At 43.4% G+C, this 18,774-nt stretch overlaps 1 protein-coding gene across 5 annotated transcripts in view; it reads left to right on the top strand.

The window, feature by feature from the left end:
- The window catches only part of myom2a (myomesin 2a), a 29,166-nt gene extending 10,555 nt beyond the window's left edge, over positions 1–18,611 (top strand). The window contains exons 11-39 of one of the 5 annotated variants that reach the window (XM_035779182.2): positions 144–285; positions 681–880; positions 1,021–1,074; positions 3,479–3,606; positions 3,858–4,041; positions 4,272–4,289; positions 4,948–5,122; positions 7,419–7,540; positions 7,769–7,786; positions 8,104–8,291; positions 8,549–8,675; positions 8,813–8,988; positions 12,182–12,296; positions 12,567–12,726; positions 12,817–12,923; positions 13,024–13,068; positions 13,192–13,328; positions 13,636–13,780; positions 14,115–14,174; positions 14,563–14,630; positions 14,916–15,029; positions 15,252–15,339; positions 15,464–15,502; positions 16,243–16,348; positions 16,621–16,784; positions 16,946–16,982; positions 17,201–17,223; positions 17,306–17,361; positions 17,546–18,611. In XM_035779182.2, coding sequence (XP_035635075.2) covers positions 144–285; positions 681–880; positions 1,021–1,074; positions 3,479–3,606; positions 3,858–4,041; positions 4,272–4,289; positions 4,948–5,122; positions 7,419–7,540; positions 7,769–7,786; positions 8,104–8,291; positions 8,549–8,675; positions 8,813–8,988; positions 12,182–12,296; positions 12,567–12,726; positions 12,817–12,923; positions 13,024–13,068; positions 13,192–13,328; positions 13,636–13,780; positions 14,115–14,174; positions 14,563–14,630; positions 14,916–15,029; positions 15,252–15,339; positions 15,464–15,502; positions 16,243–16,348; positions 16,621–16,784; positions 16,946–16,982; positions 17,201–17,223; positions 17,306–17,361; positions 17,546–18,073 — 3,524 coding nt within the window. In that variant the 3' untranslated portion in view covers positions 18,074–18,611. The remainder of the gene's footprint in view (positions 1–143; positions 286–680; positions 881–1,020; positions 1,075–3,478; positions 3,607–3,857; positions 4,042–4,271; positions 4,290–4,947; positions 5,123–7,418; positions 7,541–7,768; positions 7,787–8,103; positions 8,292–8,548; positions 8,676–8,812; positions 8,989–12,181; positions 12,297–12,566; positions 12,727–12,816; positions 12,924–13,023; positions 13,069–13,191; positions 13,329–13,635; positions 13,781–14,114; positions 14,175–14,562; positions 14,631–14,915; positions 15,030–15,251; positions 15,340–15,463; positions 15,503–16,242; positions 16,349–16,620; positions 16,785–16,945; positions 16,983–17,200; positions 17,224–17,305; positions 17,362–17,545) is intronic. The other 4 variants (XM_035779184.2, XM_035779183.2, XM_035779186.2 and 1 more) reach the window with 4 other exon arrangements.
- The last annotated feature ends 163 nt before the right edge of the window (positions 18,612–18,774 follow it).

Raw genomic sequence — 18,774 nt, 5'->3', positions numbered from 1 at the left:
AAACAAATATATACTCTTAGGCATTTTACATACTGTATTCAGTTTGTAATCCCATACATAAGTGACTTATACAGTATTGCTACTTTGTCTCCTTATTCTCTACATTCCCACCTTGCTTCCTTATTCTCTTCCTTATTCCCCAGATGCTGCTCCCTCTGTGGCCGGAGCACCCGGTGCACCAATCAGCATCAAGGCGTTCGACATCAACTCGGACTACGTCCTGGTTGCCTGGAAACCCCCCAACACCACCAACGAGGCTGCCATCACCGGATACTTTGTGGACAAGTCAGTTTTAGTCATGTAGGACCTTATGTTAGACTCTCCAATCCAGAATCTCCAACAACAGTCGATAAAAGCAGATTTGATTGCAGTTGTTAGAAGATGTAGAAGACATAAAGGATGGCCATTGAGAGTGTAAGACAGTGGAGTGATTGTGAGAAACTTCACGGTCACATGATGTTTCAGATCTAATCTGGTTGAGCAATTGATTTTGTGAAGCTACGGATCTTACAGAGCCAAACAAGGACTTGTGACAAAGGCATGCAAATTAGATTTGTAGATAAATGACTGATGAAATTACAAACATCTGCAGTATCATTGTTGATGTCCATTCAGACCAGCACTTTTACACTTCAATACATTCTATGGTTTATGATGTAATTCCTTCTCCTCCTGTACAGACGTGAGTCTGGTAGTGCTACCTGGTCCCAGTGTAACGACTCCCCAGTGCGGATCTGTAAGTACCCCGTGCACGGCCTGAAAGTGGGTCACGCCTACCACTTCCGTGTCCGGGCTGTCAACAGTGCCGGGATCAGCAGACCATCCCGCGAGTCTGATAAGGTGACAGCCCTGGACCCAGCTGAGCGAGAGAGACTGCAAGGTACATAACCACACACAGACTCATGATGTCTACTTGACTGCATACTCAAATGACATTTTTGTATTTATATTTCTGGGTGAAATATCAGCCAGCAGATTGTCTCATACATGACTTTTCTGTTTTTTCCTCTTTTGGAACAGTGATTAAATTGGATGGGAAACATGAAGTAGTGATTAAAGATGATGACCTGGAAGGTAGAGTATGCCAACAATAGTAGCGGTCCAAAATATTGTGTTGAGTCTATTCTATTCCTCTCATCTATTAAACAAAAACACTGGATAACAAATTAACCTTCCACACAGCATTAAAATCAACATATAGACAACATTTCCATAACTGGCCGATATCCATCAAAGCAAATACCTGTTAAATATATTGTATCGGCAAAAGCCCTTACAATATACAATACTATACACATGAATATATGTACACATAAATACTTGTGTTCTCAGTACCTTAAATGAGAAGATGAAGGATTTCTCCCCTTATTGTCTCTACATTGTTAATCAATAAACCCTCGCGCTTCCTGCTCACCTCCTGCTTTTAGATTGGACTTTGGTATTGCCATAGTAACAACTCTAATGATAGTAGTCATGTTAATAACAAAAACTTCATAATAAGAATTAATAAAAACTTTTCTAAGAAACTTCATTGACAACACTGGACTAACGGTAACACGAACACCATAATAAATAGGAAACTAACAAGCCAGCTCTTTAAACGTATATTTAACATGGGTAGATTACATTTACAGTTGAAGTCGGAAGTTTACATACACCTTAGCCAAATACATTTTAACTCAGTTTTTCACAATTCCTGACATTTAATCCTAGTAAATATTCCCTGTCTTTGGTCAGTTAGGATCACCACTTTATTTTAAGAGTGTGAAATGTCAGAATAATAGTAGAGAGAATGATTTATTTCAGCTTTTATTTCTTTCATCACATTCCCAGTGGGTCAGAAGTTTGCATACACTCAATTAGTAATTTGTAGCATTGCCTTTAAATTGTTTAACTTGGGTCAAACGTTTCGGTTAGCCTTCCAAAAACTTCCCACAATAAGTTGGGTGAATTTCTGCCCATTCCTCCTGACAGAGATGGTGTAACTGAGTCAGGTTTGGAGGCCTCCTTGCTCACACACACTTTTTCAGTTCTGCCCACAAACGTTTTATAGGATTGAGGTCAGGGCTTTGTGATGGCCACACCAATACCTTGACATGGTTGTCCTTTAGCCATTTTGCCACAACTTTAGTAGAATGCTTGGGGTCATTGTCCATTTGGAAGACCCATTTGCGACCAAGCTTTAACTTCCTGACTGATGTCTTGAGATGTTGCTTCAATATATCCACATACCTTTCCTCCCTCATGACGCCATCTATTTTGTGAAGTGCATCAGTCCCTCCTGCAGCAAAGCACCCCCCACAACATGATGCTGCCACCCCCATGCTTAACGATTGGGATGGTGTTCTTTGGCTTACAAGCCTCCCCCTTTTTCCTCCAAACATAACGATGGTCATTATGTCCAAACACTTCTATTTTTGTTTCATCAGACCAGAGGACATTTCTCCATAAAGTATGATCTTTGTCCCCATGTGCAGTTGCAAACTGTAGTCTGGCTTTTTTATGGCTGTTTTGGAGCAGTGGCTTGCTTCTTCCTTGCTGAGTGGCCTTTCAGGCTATGTCGATATAGATACTTTTGTACCTGTTTCCTCCAGCATCTCCACAAGGTCCTTTGCTGTTGTTCTGGGATTCTTGATTTGCACTTTTTGCACCAAAGTACGTTCATCTCTAGGAGACAGAATGCGTCTCCTTCTTGAGCGGTATGATGGCTGTGTGGTCCCATGGTGTTTATACTTGCGTACTATTGTCTGTACAGATGAACGTGGTACCTTCAGGCATTTGGAAATTGCTCCCAAAGATGAACCAGACTTGTGGAGGTCTACAATTTTTTTTCTGAGGTCTTTGCTGATTTCTTTTGATTTTCCCATGATGTCAAGCAAAGAGGCAGTGAGTTGGAAGGTAGGCCTTGAAATACATCCACAGGTACATCCAATTGACTCAAATGATGACAATGCGCCTATCAGAAGCTTCTATAGCCATGACATCATTTTCTGGAATTTTCCACGCTGTTTAAAGTCACAGTCAACTTAGTGTATGTAAACTTCTGACCCACTGGAATTGTGATACAGTGAATTATAAATGAAATAATCTTTCTGTAAACAATTGTTGGAAAAATTACTTATGTCATGCACAAAGTAGATGTCCTAACCGACTTTCAAAACTATAGTTTGTTAACAGGAAATTTGTGGAGGGTTGAAAAATTTGTTTTAATGACTCCAACCTAAGTATATGTAAACTTCCGACTTCAACTGTATTTTCCTTATAACTTATATCCTTCATTTTTCATATCCAAATGTCATCCTTTGCGTTGTATAACTTTTAACCTATTATCTAACTCTTGACGCTAACATTGTAACTAAAGCGATCTATATATAAATACTAAATGAACCCCAAATGTCCTTTAAAGTTGATATAATTATTATTGATCAAATAATAAGTGTTATGAAGTATTGTTCAATGCCATCCAATCCCAATATAGGTTACGTTACATTGCCGGGGGAGCCTACAGATATGCATGCCTCAGAGATATTCAAAACATATATCGTGCTGAGCTGGAAACCCCCCAGCCCTCGTGGACGGGCACCACTGTGGTACATCATTGAGAAGGTGTGTGGCTGCTCCTTTCCCCTTCCCATCTACGTAGGTCTCTCAGTACAGGAACTATAATAGATTAGACAGTCCATTTATCATTTCACAACTTTCAATCTGTCTAAAGTGCAGTAATATTTTAGCAAAATGGCAGAAATAACAGCTGGCAGGTATGTAGCTAAAGGCATTTTACTAATGGGATTAGTGATTCAATGACGTTGTAGAAGGCTTTACCTTTCATTTGCCCTCCCGTCCCAAATATCCACTAGTCCGTGTCAGGCACTGGGACTTGGCAGAGGATCAACACAGCAGTGAAACTGCAGTCCCCTCGCTACCCCGTTTTCGATTTGGAAGCCGGGAAAAAGTACCAGTTCCGTGTGTATTCTGAGAACTTGTACGGCGCCAGCGAGGCCTCTAAGCCTACAGATCCCATCGAAAAGGTGGATGAGCATGGTAAGAGTGGGGTTTAGCACACACACACACACACACACACACACACACACACACACACACACACACACACACACACACACACACACACACACACACACACACACACACACACACACACGGGTACACACATACACATACACACACAATACATGCATTTACAAACAACGACAGTCAAGGAGTCCTTCCAATTCTACTTTGATAAATTAGACTCTGTTTAACATATGTTTCAGGTAGCGAGCGGCCTGTTGGTATGTACAATATAAAGCCCAACGTTTATCTCTTATTTTAAACGCACTGAGATTTATGTCATGTGACTATCACATTCCTGTAATGTCACAATCACAAACAGGGGTCTTTCACCCCTCTTCGTATTTTGGAGAAACTAACTACCAATGATGGGCATGATAAAGTCACATCAACTCCTACAGTATCCTCACACTAACGTCACAATCCCAAAATACGTTTCGTCCCCACAATATCCATGATTGTAATAGGACACTCTTGTCTGACACAAACTCCCTACTGGGAGATGCATGACATCATCTATCATCACAACTGAAAAGAATACCTCTGTCATCCCCTGCCGAAGGTATGTTTTGTGGAATGTAGTTCACAGGTTTACAGATTGTGTATTGTGTTCATTGTTCTTTATATTTCTGTATCTCCTCATAACATTGTACCAAGATATCGTGTCACATCGGGTATGTTATGCATTATGAGAAATGCATAATTTTTCCCATCTTGAATGAAGGTGTTTATAAATGATGACAATCATTTATTTGAAGATTAAATTGAAGATATGTGTGTATTTCTAACTCCTATGCTCATATACTCTGTTACTGTGTAGTAATGATACATCAATTCAATATCTCCAGTCCCCAACATGTATGTGTTTTACCTGTGTAGGTGTTCCCTCCGCTCCTGGTCAGGTGGTTGCCACCAGGAACACCAAGTCCTCCGTGTTTGTGCAGTGGGACCCCCCCAAACACCCCAACCACCTCATGGGGTACTACATAGACGCCTCTTTGGTGGGATCAAAGACCTGGGCCCCATGCAACCACAAGCCCTACAAGCACACCAGGTAGCCATTTAAACATATACGTTTGTCTACCAGTTATCTATTCAAACTATTGCAGTGATTTAATATTATATATGTTATTAAAGGAGACGGGACAGTGAATGTAGTGTGACAGGCCTCTGGTGTGAGAATAATCCAGAAATAAAATCTTTGCAAACGAGAGACACTGATTTGGAAAAATCCTGACACCTACAGTGCCTTTGGAAAGTATTCAGACACCTTGACTTTTTCCACATTTTGTTATATTACAGCCTTATTCTAAAATGTATTAAATAAAAACAAATCCTCAGCAATCTACACACACTACTCCATAATGACAATGCAAAAATAGGTTTTTAGAAATTTTAGCAAATGTATTAAAAATTAAAATACACATCTTATTTACATAAGTACTCAGACTCTTTGCTATGAGACTGGAAATTGAGATCAGGTGCATCCTGTTTCCATTGATCATCCTTGAGATGTTTCTACAACTTGATTGGCATTCACCTGTGGTAAATTCAATTGGGGCAACTGTCTATAAAAGGTCCCACAGTTGACAGTGCATGTCACCGCAAAAACCAAGCCATGAGGTTGAAGGAATTGTCCGTAGAGCTCCGAGACAGGATTGTGTTGAGATACAGATCTGGGGAACAGTACCAAAAAATATCTGCAGCATTGAAGGTCCCCAATAATACAGTGCCCCTCCATCATTCTTTAATGGAAGAAGTTTGGAACCACAAAGACTCTTCCTAAAGCTGTCCGCCCGGCCAAACTGAGCAATCGGGGGAGAAGGGCCTTGGTCAGGGAGGTGACCAAGAACCAGATGGTCACTCTGACAGACCTCTAGAGTTCCTCTGTGGATATGGGAGAAAATTCCAGAAGGACAACCATCTCTGCAGCACTCCACCAATCAGGCCTTTATGGTAGAGTGGTGTCACAAGAATTTTCAATCCCAATGATGATAACAATCACTATAGCTTTGACCAATTCCCCCTAGGTTGTAAAGATAGGGTTAATAAGAATTAGGCAAAGACTCAGCTTCTGCAAAAGGTTTGTTCTAGTTTATTCATGTCAACCAAGATTTGGACAGACTTTATAACCCCCTCTATGCACACACACACACACACACACACACACACACACACACACACACACACACACACACACACACACACACACACACACACACACACACACACACACACACACACACACACACACACACACACACAGACACAGACAGACAGAGACAGTTTTATCACTTTTCTACCAGCCTTGGCAGTTTCTCAACGTTCTTTTCCTCCCCAGATAAGAGCGGCCTTTGAAGGGCCCTCCTGTTGTCAGCTTTTTCAGAGTTGTCACATGTAGTCTATCAGCCTCTGTTTTCTCCACATATTTCTCCCTCTTTACTTGTACCACACATGTATTATTGGAATATAGTCTTATACGTTTCAGGGTGGAATTCTTTAGTCATTACCTTAAACATATAAATTCCCTTATCAAGTGGCCAAACAGAAGCCTCTCCTCAGTAAAAGGCACATGACAGCCCGCTTGGAGTTTGCCAAAAGGCACCTAAATACTCTCAGACCATTCTCTGGTCGGATGAAACCAAGATTGAACATTTTGGCCTGAATGCCAAGCATAACGTCTGGAGGAAACCTGGCACCATCCCTACGGTGAAGCATGGTGATCGCAGCATCATGCTGGGACTGGGAGACTAGTCAGGATCGAGGGAAAGATGAACGGAGCAAAGTACAGAGATCCTTGATGAAAACCTGCTCCAGAGAGCTCAGGGCCTCCGACTGGGGGCGAAGGTTCACCTTCCCACAGGACAACAACCCTAAGCACACAGCCAAGATAACGCAGGAGTGTCGCAGCCAGAGCCCGGACTTGAACCCGATCAAAGATTTCTGGAGAGACCTGAAAATAACTGTGCAGCAACGCTCCCCATCCAACCTGACAGAGCTTTGGGGGATCTGCAGAGAAGAATGTGATAAACTCCCCAAATACAGGTGTGCCAAGCTTGTAGCGTCATACCCAAGAACACTCAATACTGTAATCGCTGCCAAAGGTGCTTCAACAAGGTAGTGAGTAAAGGGTCTGAATACCTGTTTTTGCTTTGTTATTATGGGGTATTGTGTGTAGATTGATAAGGGGGGAAAAAAGGTTTTCATCAATTTTAGAATAAGGTGTGGAAAAAGTCAAGGGGTCTGAATACTTTCCGAAGGCACTGGATATATTATCCAGGTCTTAAAGTCAGCAATACCACCTTCAATTCAAGACATATAGATGATCATGTTTAATTTCACTGTTTTAGGTTTGTGGTCCATGGACTGACCCCGGGAGAGACCTATGTGTTCCGTGTCCAGGCTGTCAATGTCTATGGCCTCAGTGATGAGTCCCAGGAGTCTACTCCTATTTCTGTGGAGCCCGCCCTCAGTACGTATCAATAGAATATTGCCATATAAGAAATGCAGGATTGCAATCAATTAATACAATTTTATTTATAAAACCCTTTTTACACCAACAGTTGTCACATAAAGTGCTTTACAGTAACCTTAACTAGACCCCCAAAGAGCAAGCAGTATTGCCTTACTATCAATACTTAACTTTGACTATTTTCCTTTGTACAATGCTAAATATGAATGATTTTATTGTTTCATCTAGAGAGGGGAGTGGAGTATGGTATGTATTCAGTTGTTCTGTTATCTAGGGGTGTTTTAATGCACAGTGTTGCTCCTGAACAGGTTCACCACCAGACTTATTCACTGTCCCTTCCCCCAACGTTTGCTGTATCTGTGCTCTGAACTTTTGTCAGTATCACAGTATCATCATGTGTTTCCTTTCAAATCACCCACCATATTGTACACACAATTTAACCACTATATCACTGTATAACAAAAAAAACTAATGCAACTGTATGACAAATCCCAAATGAACAAATATCAATTTTACATGACGGAAAGGCATTCTGAATTTACCTGTGTGACTCTGTGCCACAGCGACGCCCAGTGCACCTCATGGCATCACCATGCTGAGCTGTGACGGAGCCTCCATGATCATTGCCTGGAACAGTCCCAAGCATGGCGGTGGCTCCAAGATCAACGCCTACTACGTCGACAAGCGTGATGCAGACAGCCTGGCCTGGAAGGAGGTCAACTCTGCCCCCACCAAGACCAGGACCTACACGGTATGTCACGTGGTGTCAGAAGTGGCATCTGGTTAGGATAAATAGGTTTGGTTCTTCATACATAATGGTTTAATAACTGCAGTGTTGATAGTGTGAATGGTATGCACTCTTCCCTCTGCATCAAAATAATAGATTAGATCTATAATACAACTTTGCCGTTCAAAATCAATAGCAAATATGTAGCTACTTGTAGCAACACTGTTGAAAATATTGGATATATTTGTGTTCCTGTCTCATTATTGTCCCCTTCTCTTCAGGTTAATGGTCTGACGGAGGGAACCTTCTATGAGTTTAAGGTCCAGGCTGGGAACCTGGCAGGTGTGGGCGTGCCCTCTGCTCCCAGCACACCTCTGAAGTGTGAGGCCTGGACTTCTGCAGTACCTGGTAAAGTAACCATCTTATTATGAGTGGTACTGTATAATGTCCCTGTTACTTATTTCATTTTAAATTAAGTTATTTAATTTGAATAATGTTCCAGCTATGGGCAGTGAGATTGTGCAAGTTTACTGTTTGACCTTTAGGTCCAGCCTATGACTTGGCCTTCAGAGAGGTCAGAGGTGACTCCCTGGTCATCCTGTGGAAGGTCCCTGTCTACACCGGTGCCAGTGCCGTCACTGGATACATCGTGGAGATGGCCAAGAAGGGCCATCACTACCACCCCCTGAATGAAGAGGCTATTGGCCACTGTTACCTGCAGGTAAACAAGCAGCTACAGCATGTAGATCTGCAGACATGATGATTCACATCATCACTGCAGAGTTTGTATATTGAATCTTGTAATATGTGTGCGTACAACTCAAAAATGTAGTTTGAATCATGTATTAATATAGAAAGGTTAATGAAACGTCATGTTGTTGTCAGAGTCGTGTGTATAGGTGGCAGGGAAGTCAGGCTCAGGAGAGTCAAATGGAGTGTAAAATGGAGTCTTTTAATGAATGTCCACGTAACATGCTCCATAACACTAATAAGAAATGAATATAAACAAACATGGGTACGAGGACCCATCGCGCACCTATACAATAAACACAACACTGACAATAAACAATCTCTGACAAAGACATGAGGGGAAACAGAGGGTTAAATACACAACAGGTAATGAATGTGATTGAAAACAGGTGTGTGGGAAGACAAGACAAAACCAATGGAAAATGAAAAATGGATCAATGATGGCTAGAAGACCGGTGACGTCGACCGCCGAGCACCGCCCGAACAAGGAGAGGCAATGACTTCGGCCCCCCTCCAGCAGTGCGTCGACACCGGCCACGGGGACGACCCGGAGGGCGAGGTGCAGGGCGATCCGGATGGAGATGGTGGAATTCTTTTAACATGGAAGGATCTAACACGTCCTCCACCGGAACCCAGCATCTCTCCTCCGGCCCGTACCCCTCCCAGTCCACGAGGTACTGAAGGCCCCTCGCCCGACGTCTCAAATCCAAAATGGATCGAACAGAGTAGACCGGGACCCCCTCGATGTCCAGAGGAGGCGGAGGAAGATCACACACTTCAGCCTCCTGGAGCGGGCGAGATGGCCCAGGGCACGAACTTCGCCCACTCCCCCGGCCGGTCCTGGCAATATGACCGCAGAAACCTACCCACATCCTGGTTAACTCCCTCCACCTGCCCATTACTCTCGGGGTGAAAACCTGAGGTAAGACTAACCGAGATCCCAGACGTTCCATGAACGCCTTCCAGACCCTTGATGTGAACTGGGGACCCCGATCAGACACAATATCTTCAGGCACCCCATAGTGCCGGAAAACGTGTGTAAACAGGGCCTCTGCAGTTTGTAAGGCCGTAGGGAGACCGGGCAAAGGGAGGAGACGACAGGACTTCGAAAACCGATCCACAACGACCAGGATCGTGGTGTAACCCTGTGAAGGTGGAAGATCAGTCAAAAAATCCACCGACAGGTGCGACCACGGCCGTTGAGGAACAGGTAAAGGTTGTAGCTTTACCTATGGGCAGGTGTCTAGGAGCCTTGCACTGGGCGCACACCGAGCAGGAGGAAACATAAATCCTCACGTCCTTAGCTAAAGTGGACCACCAGTACCGCCCATCAAGACAGCGCATAATCCAACCTAACCCAGGATGACCAGAGGAGGGTGACGTGTGAGCCCAATAGATCAATCGGTCACGGACAGCAGACGGAATGTACAGACGACCAGCTGGACACTCAGGGGGAGAGGGCTCTGCACGTGACGCACGCTCAATGTCCACGTCCAGCTCCCACACTACTGGGCGCCACCTAACACAAAGCTGGTAGTATGGGAGTGGGATCCATGGACCGCTCCTCTGTGTCATACAGCCGAGACAATGCGTCTGTCTTGACGTTCTGGGAGCCTGGTCTGTAAGAAAGAGTAAACACAAAACGAGTGAAAAACTTGGCCCACCTTGCCTGGCGAGGATTCAGTCTCTTCGCCTGCCGGATGTACTCCAGATTACGGTGGTCAGTCCAGATGAGAAAAGGGTGTTTAGCCCCCTCAAGCCAATGCCTCCACGCCTTAAAGGCTTTTACGATAGCTAACAGTCCCCTACTTCCTAGTTTCGCTCCGCCGGGCTGAGCTTCTTCGAAAAGAAAGCACAGGGGAGAAGCTTCAGTGGCGCACCCGAACGCTGAGAAAGCACTGCTCCTATCCCAGCTTCAGATGCGTCCACCTCCACTATGACTGGCAAAGAGGGATCCGGATGAGCCAACACAGGCCCCGTGCATTGACTCAATAACCGTATTTATCAGAGGTAGCGGGTAACTATATTTCACTGTAATTTTATTTAGCCCTTGATAATCAATGCACAGGCGTAAACCGCCATCCTTTTTCACAAAAAATAAACTCGAAGAGACGGGTGAAATGGATGGCTGAATGTACCCCTGACGCAGGGATTCAGAGACATATGTCTCCATAGCCACCGTCTCCGCTTGCGACAGGGAATACACGTGACTCCTGGGATATGCAGCGTCTACCAGGAGATCTATCGCACAATCCCCCCGTCGATGGGGTGGTAATTGAGTCGCCTTCTTTTTACAGAAGGCGAGAGCCAAATCGGCATATTCGGGGGGAAAGCGCACGGTGGAGACCTGGTCTGGACTTTGCACCATAGTAGCACCAACGGAAACCCCTAAACACCTACCTGAGCACTGTCACGACCACCCCGTGAGAGCCCTCTGTGGCCAAGAAACAGTGGGGTTATGACAAGCTGACCAGGGTAGGCCTAGCACCACAGAATACATGGGAGAATCAATAAGGAAAAGACTCATCTTCTCCTTGTGACCCTCCTGCGTTATCATTCACAAAGGTGCGGTGACCTCCCTGATAAACCCTGGCCCTAATGGTCGACTATCTAAGGCATGAATAGGGAAAGGCATATCCACAGAAACAATAGGGATCCCTAAACTATGAGCTACATTTTTAGTAATGAAATTCCCAGCCGCGCCTGAATCTACCAGCGCCTTATACTGGGAATGCAGGGAAAAATCCGGAAAAGTGACAGAGACAAACATTAGTGCAACAAAGGGCTCTGGATGAGAATGGTGCCTACTCACCTGGGGTGATGCCAGAGTGCCCTGCCTGCCTTCTCTATTCCCAGAGGAACCAACCTGGCACCGACCAGCAGTGTGCTCTCTGCGACCATAGAGGGTTAAATACACAACAGGTAATGAATGTGATTGAAAACAGGTGTGTGGGAAGACAAGACAAAACCAATGGAAAATGAAAAATGGATCAATGATGGCTAGAAGACCGGTGACGTCGACCGCCGAGCACTGCCCGAACAAAGAGAGGCAACGACTTCTGCAGAAGTCGTGACAGTTGTGCTCATGTAACTCAAGATAGGAGTCGGTCTACAATGAGCAATGAAATGTTTAGTGGATCTAATGATTTGTTGGCGCTGTATAGGTGACTGGTCTGGAGGCAGGAGCAGAGTATACGTTCAAAGTGAAGGCTGTCAATGCTGAGGGAGTAGGAAAGGCCTCCCAGACATCTGAGCCAGTGGTGGCCAAGGCTCTGCCAGGTAATAACACTTATATGACAGCTATATGACAACTGTATGACATTTACTGTTTGACAACTTCAGTCTGATATAGCCTGTTGGATTTGTGTAGGTGATTTGTGCTTGAAAGGTTTTGGTGTAGGAACACATGACACACACACCTCCATTGGTTTTGAGCAGGGTTTTCATTAGCTTTTGGTTTGAACAGTTTTGCTGATGCATAATATGTAACATTTCCTCTCCACCACTCAGCAATAAAGGTTATTATTTTGTTTGTTTTCATGTGTTAAGGCACCCAGGAGATCCAGTGTGGAGTGGATGAGGACACTGGTGATATTTTCCTGTCATTCGAGGCCTGTGAAATTTCTGAGACCTCCAACTTTGCTTGGTCTAAGAACTACAAAGAAATCAGTGACTGTCCAAGAGTCGCCATAGAAACTAAGGGCAAACAGTAAGTGTTTTTGTATGTCTTTATTGACCACACAACCACACAAAATATTTTTGTCAACATAATTTGTTTCAACATTTATTTATTTTCCAGCTCTAAGCTGACTTTCGTCAACCCAGACGTGAGTGATTTGGGTGCCTTCTCTGTGCATGTGACTGACACTGAAGGAGTTTCTGCTAGCCACACCCTGACAGAGGATGGTAGGTTTGGATACGCCCCTAGACTCAGATTTAAAAAATATAGATATGTTTCTTGTCAAAGTTTATACCGATATTCTTCGTTCTTGAATTTATCTTGCAGCCCTGAACACCATGCTGGAACTCAGCTACAACATCAGACATCCAAGTGAGTGTTATGCTTCAATATGCATCTTTATCAGGGGTGAAGTGTCACATATGAATCTTCTCACAATTTCACAACAAGTATCCCTTGAGAATTTATCATTTCTTTGTTGGTTTCTTCGTCCAGTTGTCCCACTGAAGCACCAACTGAACTATGAGGTTCTAGAGAAGGGCCACGTGCGTTTCTGGCTGCAGTGCCTCAAGATGTCACCCGCCGTCACCTATAGGTTCATTGTCAACGACAAGGAGGTCACCAGCAGTGATGTAGGTGCCAAACCGACAACCTCAAACTGCTTTTTAATCAAGGAAAAGAAAGCTGTACTGTATGGCACAGTTAACAAAGCAACATAATTTTTTTTAAATACATGATGCCTTTCTCTGTACTCTGAATTTCACTGATGAATTGAATTCAATAATATTTTTTTCATCCCACAAGGGGCAATTATGCAGTGTGAATATAAATAACATGATACATAATCACATTAAACATATAAACAGTGAAACATAAAGGTAATAGTTATTAAGAAACATGCCTGATGTAATGATGGTATGTGTTTTGTATGTGCCACAGAGCCACAAGATCAGCCATGACGTGAACACCGGGGTGATCCAGATGACTGTGGATCACTTCTCCAAGGCCAGCGAGGCCACCTACACCGTCCAGATCCACGACGGCAGAGCCAAGAACCAGAGCTCTCTGGTCCTGGTGGGAGATGGTGAGAGGGGATGTAATATACAGTACGTCAGACCTGGGTTCAAATACTATTTGAAATTATTTAAAATACTTTATCTGGGCTTGATTCAGTTTCCTAGTGCAATAGAACCAATAGATTAGTCAATAAACACTCAAACTCAGCCCATCTGGCAATTCAGGTATACTAAAGCAAACACTAAAATGATTTGATAGATTTCAAATAGTGTTTGAATCAAAGTCTGATATACACATATGGTAATAGTAAGCCTTTTCTTCTTTGCTATAAGGCTATGGTGCTAGAGTGTAAGAGGTTGGGTATTAGGTTAAGTACTGACATTGTTGTGTTCTATTCTCAGTGTTCAAGGCTGCCTTGAAGGAGGCTGAGTTCCAGAGGTCAGAGCACATCAGGAAACAAGGTATTCTATTCTAGTACACAGATGATTGATGGCACATTTGATCAATAGTATGAAAGTTTGTGTAATTTTTCAACAAGAAAGTGAGGACTTTGTTGTCTTGATATCATACATTAGTAATCAGCTGGTCTGTTAGTTTGATTTTCAACATTTCAGATTGCCCTGTAGATTAGGTTTGTACTGGTCCCATGTGGTTCAGTTGGTAGAGCATGGTGCTTGCAATGCCAGGGTTGTTGGTTTGATTCCCATAGGGGACCAGTATGAAAAATGTATGTACTCAATACTGTAAGTCCCTCTGGAAAAGAGCATCTGCTAAATTATGTAAATGTAAAAATGTACACTATATTGTGATAATAGTTGAAAAAAATGTAATATTTCTTATCATGTTTAGGCCCCCACTTTGCTGAGTACCTTTCCTACCATGTGGATGACGATTGTACTGTTCTTCTCGTCTGCAAGGTAACAAACACATTTTCTAGGACTTGTTATTGTGGTTACAGATATCTATTTACTTCAGGTTGAAACTGTGTACAAATTTGTAATCATTGGGGCTTTGCTGTTACCCATTAAATTGTTGGGAGCATATATAGTTTGTGGGACTTCATTTTTCTACAGTTTACTCTCTGTTAGTCAGCACCTCTACAGACATGTTTTGGGTGTGCTTCAACTCATGCTTTTTACTAGGTTTTGCAGTGATTTAAAAGTGGCAGGACAGATTGTATTCTGTTTGTGTTCGTGTCTCAGGTTGCCAATGTGAAGAAAGAGACTGTGTTCCACTGGTTCAAGGATGAGGAGGAGATTGTTCTGGAGACCCCTCCTAACGTGATGTCTGGATCTGTTGCTCTCCCCATCTCCTTGGTAACTACTGCTGTGAACCTTGAAAGTAATGACTGCACAGGGAATACAACTGCTCAAGGGAACTCTTTTTTTTGCAGACATTTTCTTATATAAATATTGACCCTATTTTTCAATTTCCCACAGTATCGTTTTTTGTTCCAAGATCACGATACTATCTAAAATATTGCAAGATTTTTCTGAATTGATAATATTATCTCAGTAAATAGTACCTTTTTTCTTCAGTTCTCCAGAAAAGACCAGGGCCATTACAAAGCTAAACTCAGTGATGACAGAGGGAAAGACACTTCTGTCTTTGACATTTCTGGCCAAGGTAAACTCCTGCTCCAGGATCTCCTTTTTCTATAATCTGATTATTTATACAATATAATTTCCTTTATCAGGACATATTGAAAATGAATGCCTCTTTCTACAAATACTCTGTTTTTGATTTGCAGTGTTTGACGATATTATCAACGCCATTGCCCACATTGCTGGTATGTACTTTGTATCAATACACCTGCTAGGAAAAATATTGATGTTCTCCTTTGCATTGTTGTGGTTGTGAAGGTACTTAGTATTGTTGTGAAGGCACTTAGTGTTGGTGTGCTTGTGAAGGCACTTAGTGTTGGTGTGCTTGTGAAGGCACTTAGTGTTGGTGTGCTTGTGAAGGTACTTAGTGTTGGTGTGCTTGTGAAGGCACTTAGTGTTGGTGTGCTCGTGAAGATTGTTAGTGTTGGTGTGCTTGTGAAGGCACTTAGTGTTGGTGTGCTTGTGAAGGTACTTAGTGTTGGTGTGCTTGTGAAGGCACTTAGTGTTGGTGTGCTTGTGAAGGTACTTAGTGTTGGTGTGCTTGTGAAGGCACTTAGTGTTGGTGTGCTTGTGAAGATTCTTAGTGTTGGTGTGCTTGTGAAGGTACTTAGTGTTGGTGTGCTTGTGAAGGCACTTAGTGTTGGTGTGCTTGTGAAGATTCTTAGTGTTGGTGTGCTTGTGAAGGTACTTAGTGTTGGTGTGCTTGTGAAGGCACTTAGTGTTGGTGTGCTTGTGAAGGTACTTAGTGTTGGTGTGCTTGTGAAGGTACTTAGTGTTGGTGTGCTTGTGAAGGTACTTAGTGTTGGTGTGCTTGTGAAGGCACTTAGTGTTGGTGTGCTTGTGAAGGTACTTAGTGTTGGTGTGCTCGTGAAGGCACTTAGTGTTGGTGTGGTTGTGACGTCTCTGCCTCTCCTTTTCCTCTCAGGGTCCTCTGCCTCTGAGCTGGTGCTTCAGTGTACCCCAGAAGGCATCAGGCTCCAGTGTTACATGAAGTACTACACAGAGGAGATCAGGACTGCCTGGTTGCATAAGTACGCACATCTCATCATCTACATCACACTCAGCAAGGCCGGTTACACAGTATGCAGCCATTTTGGAGATGAGATTTGAAGGCATACTTTAACATATGTCAATCAATGGATGTTTCTAGAGACTAGTTTTATTTATTTCAGTTTAGACTGTAGGGTAGATTTGTATGTTGGTCTTACCTCAACTTAAAGTATCCATCCTTTAAATATAACTGTGGAAAGACATTTACGCAGGAGTTTCATTTAGACGAATAAACCTGACCATATCCTTTTAGGGATAGCAAGATCTCGTCGTCTGAGAAGATGAGGATCGCCGGCACAGCTGAGATGGCCTGGATGCAGATCAGGGAGCCTTCAGAGAAGGAGAAGGGACACTACTCCATCCAGATTATGGATGCCACCAAATCCCACACTCGCACATTCGACCTCTCTGGACAAGGTTAGCATTGTGAGAGAAAAAAATCCCAGCAGGCAAAACAATGTCACAATGTTGAAATTATGTCATTACAACCAGAAGCTTCGACCACTAGGATTGTTTAAAATTGCACTTAGCTTGTCTTTGTAGATTATGTCTTATCATGTCAATTTGTCTTTTTGTAGCATATACCGATGCCTATGAGGAGTACCTGAGACTCAAGTAAGATACTTATTGCTGTGCTTTTCTTCTTATGGTTTCTAGTTCAAAGTTGTTGTCATTTTTTTGCAAAATGCAACACATTTAACAATCAACGTATTAAAAGTTCCACAGGGTTTATAAACCAAGAATTTGTCCTCATCGTATACACACAGCCAAATGTTTTGGTAATACACCAAGTCCTTGATTTATAACAATGTCATTATTTTGTTATCTTTCAGGGCTGCAGCCTTCGCTGAGAAGAGTGAGTGGACTATATTTACACAATACATATTATCCTAGTGATTGCGTGACAAGAAGCACTAATTGACTGTTCTAATCCTCAGACCGTGGTAGAGTGGTTGGTGGTCTGCCGGATGTGGTCACCATTATGGAGCAGAAGGTGGGATATACTATGCACTCTGAACAAACTTTATATCATGACGACTTATACTTGTATAAGATTGTGACTGTATTGAAAATACATGGTCTCTCGTTGAGATTTGCGTGCATATTCAAGAGATCGTTCTCTCTGACCTCTGTCTCTCTGACGTCTGACCTCTCCACTTCCCTCTGTCCACCTTCAGACCCTGAGCCTGACCTGCACAGTCTGGGGTGACCCCAGTCCAGAGGTCACCTGGTTCAAGAATGAAAATGAGGTAGTCTCCACTGAGCACGCCAAGATAACGCTTGAGGCCAATAAGTTTGCCAGCCTCACCATCACCGCCGTCACGTCCGAGGATTCCGGCAAGTACAGCATCAACGTACGGAACAAATATGGCGGAGAGTTCGTGGAGATCACCGTGAGCGTCTACAAGCAAGGCGAGAGCCCCCCCGAGGCCAAAATAGGAGGGAGAGGAGCAACACCTGCACCCCTGGCCTCCAAGACCCCTGCCCAAACCCCTACCCCTGTCCAAACCCACATCCCCAAGACCCCCACCCCATCCCTTAAGTCCCCCACCCCCTCCCTTAAGTCCCCCACCCCATCCCCAAAGTCCCCCACCCCAACCGCCAAATCCCCAACCCCCACCCCTAAGTCCCCAACCCCCACTAGGCGTGTTAAGTCGCCCAGCCCTGCCAGATCTCTCAAGTCACCAACCCCCCCTAGAAAGTAACCAGGGATGTTGATGCCTGAGAAGGCTTGAGGCGTTTCCTGCTACTGTTTTATAGCATGAGTTGAGTGAAACCAGAAGCTGTTACATGAAGGTGTCCATTTTAGATGTCATATAGCTTGGTCACAGCTTTAACGGGCAAGAAATGTTGAAAAAATTTACAGAGTAGATGTTAATCATAAGTGTTAATCATAAAAAAGCTGCACCTTCCACTATACTGTACTATATAATGGAATGTCTGAAGACCTGGGATCAGCCTGCCTAAAGTGTCAGGTGGGCGGAATTTTCCATTTCAACAGGCAAGCTCAATCAAGCACAGCTAAAGTATTTGAAGTGATTTCAAATAGTATTTGAGCCCAGGTCTGAATGTCTGTGTCCATTTCTCTGTGGATGGTGAATAGATGTCAGAGAGTGCAGACGGAAGACACACAGCCAGTGCCGTCCGCATTGCAGTCACTATGCCAGAGAAGTTATGTTTGTCTGCACCGTGTTGCATTTCCCCCTTTGTTTTGTGTTAGAAATAAACCTCATCTATCACCTCTGTTGTCTTCTCCTGTCATTCTTTCTTTTTATTTCCCTTACTTGTCTCCTAATTGTCTTTCTTTTAAGGAGGGACCTTTTTAGTCATTTACCAATAACTTTAGACGATACAGACTTCTGTATGGCACAATATCCTTTTGGTATTCTCCTCAAAGATGTATTAA

This window comes from Oncorhynchus keta, chromosome 10, assembly GCF_023373465.1.
Source record: "Oncorhynchus keta strain PuntledgeMale-10-30-2019 chromosome 10, Oket_V2, whole genome shotgun sequence".
Taxonomy (NCBI): domain Eukaryota; kingdom Metazoa; phylum Chordata; class Actinopteri; order Salmoniformes; family Salmonidae; genus Oncorhynchus; species Oncorhynchus keta.
The sequence above is the reverse complement of the archived record's forward strand: the minus strand, read 5'-3'. Positions and strand labels throughout refer to the sequence as shown.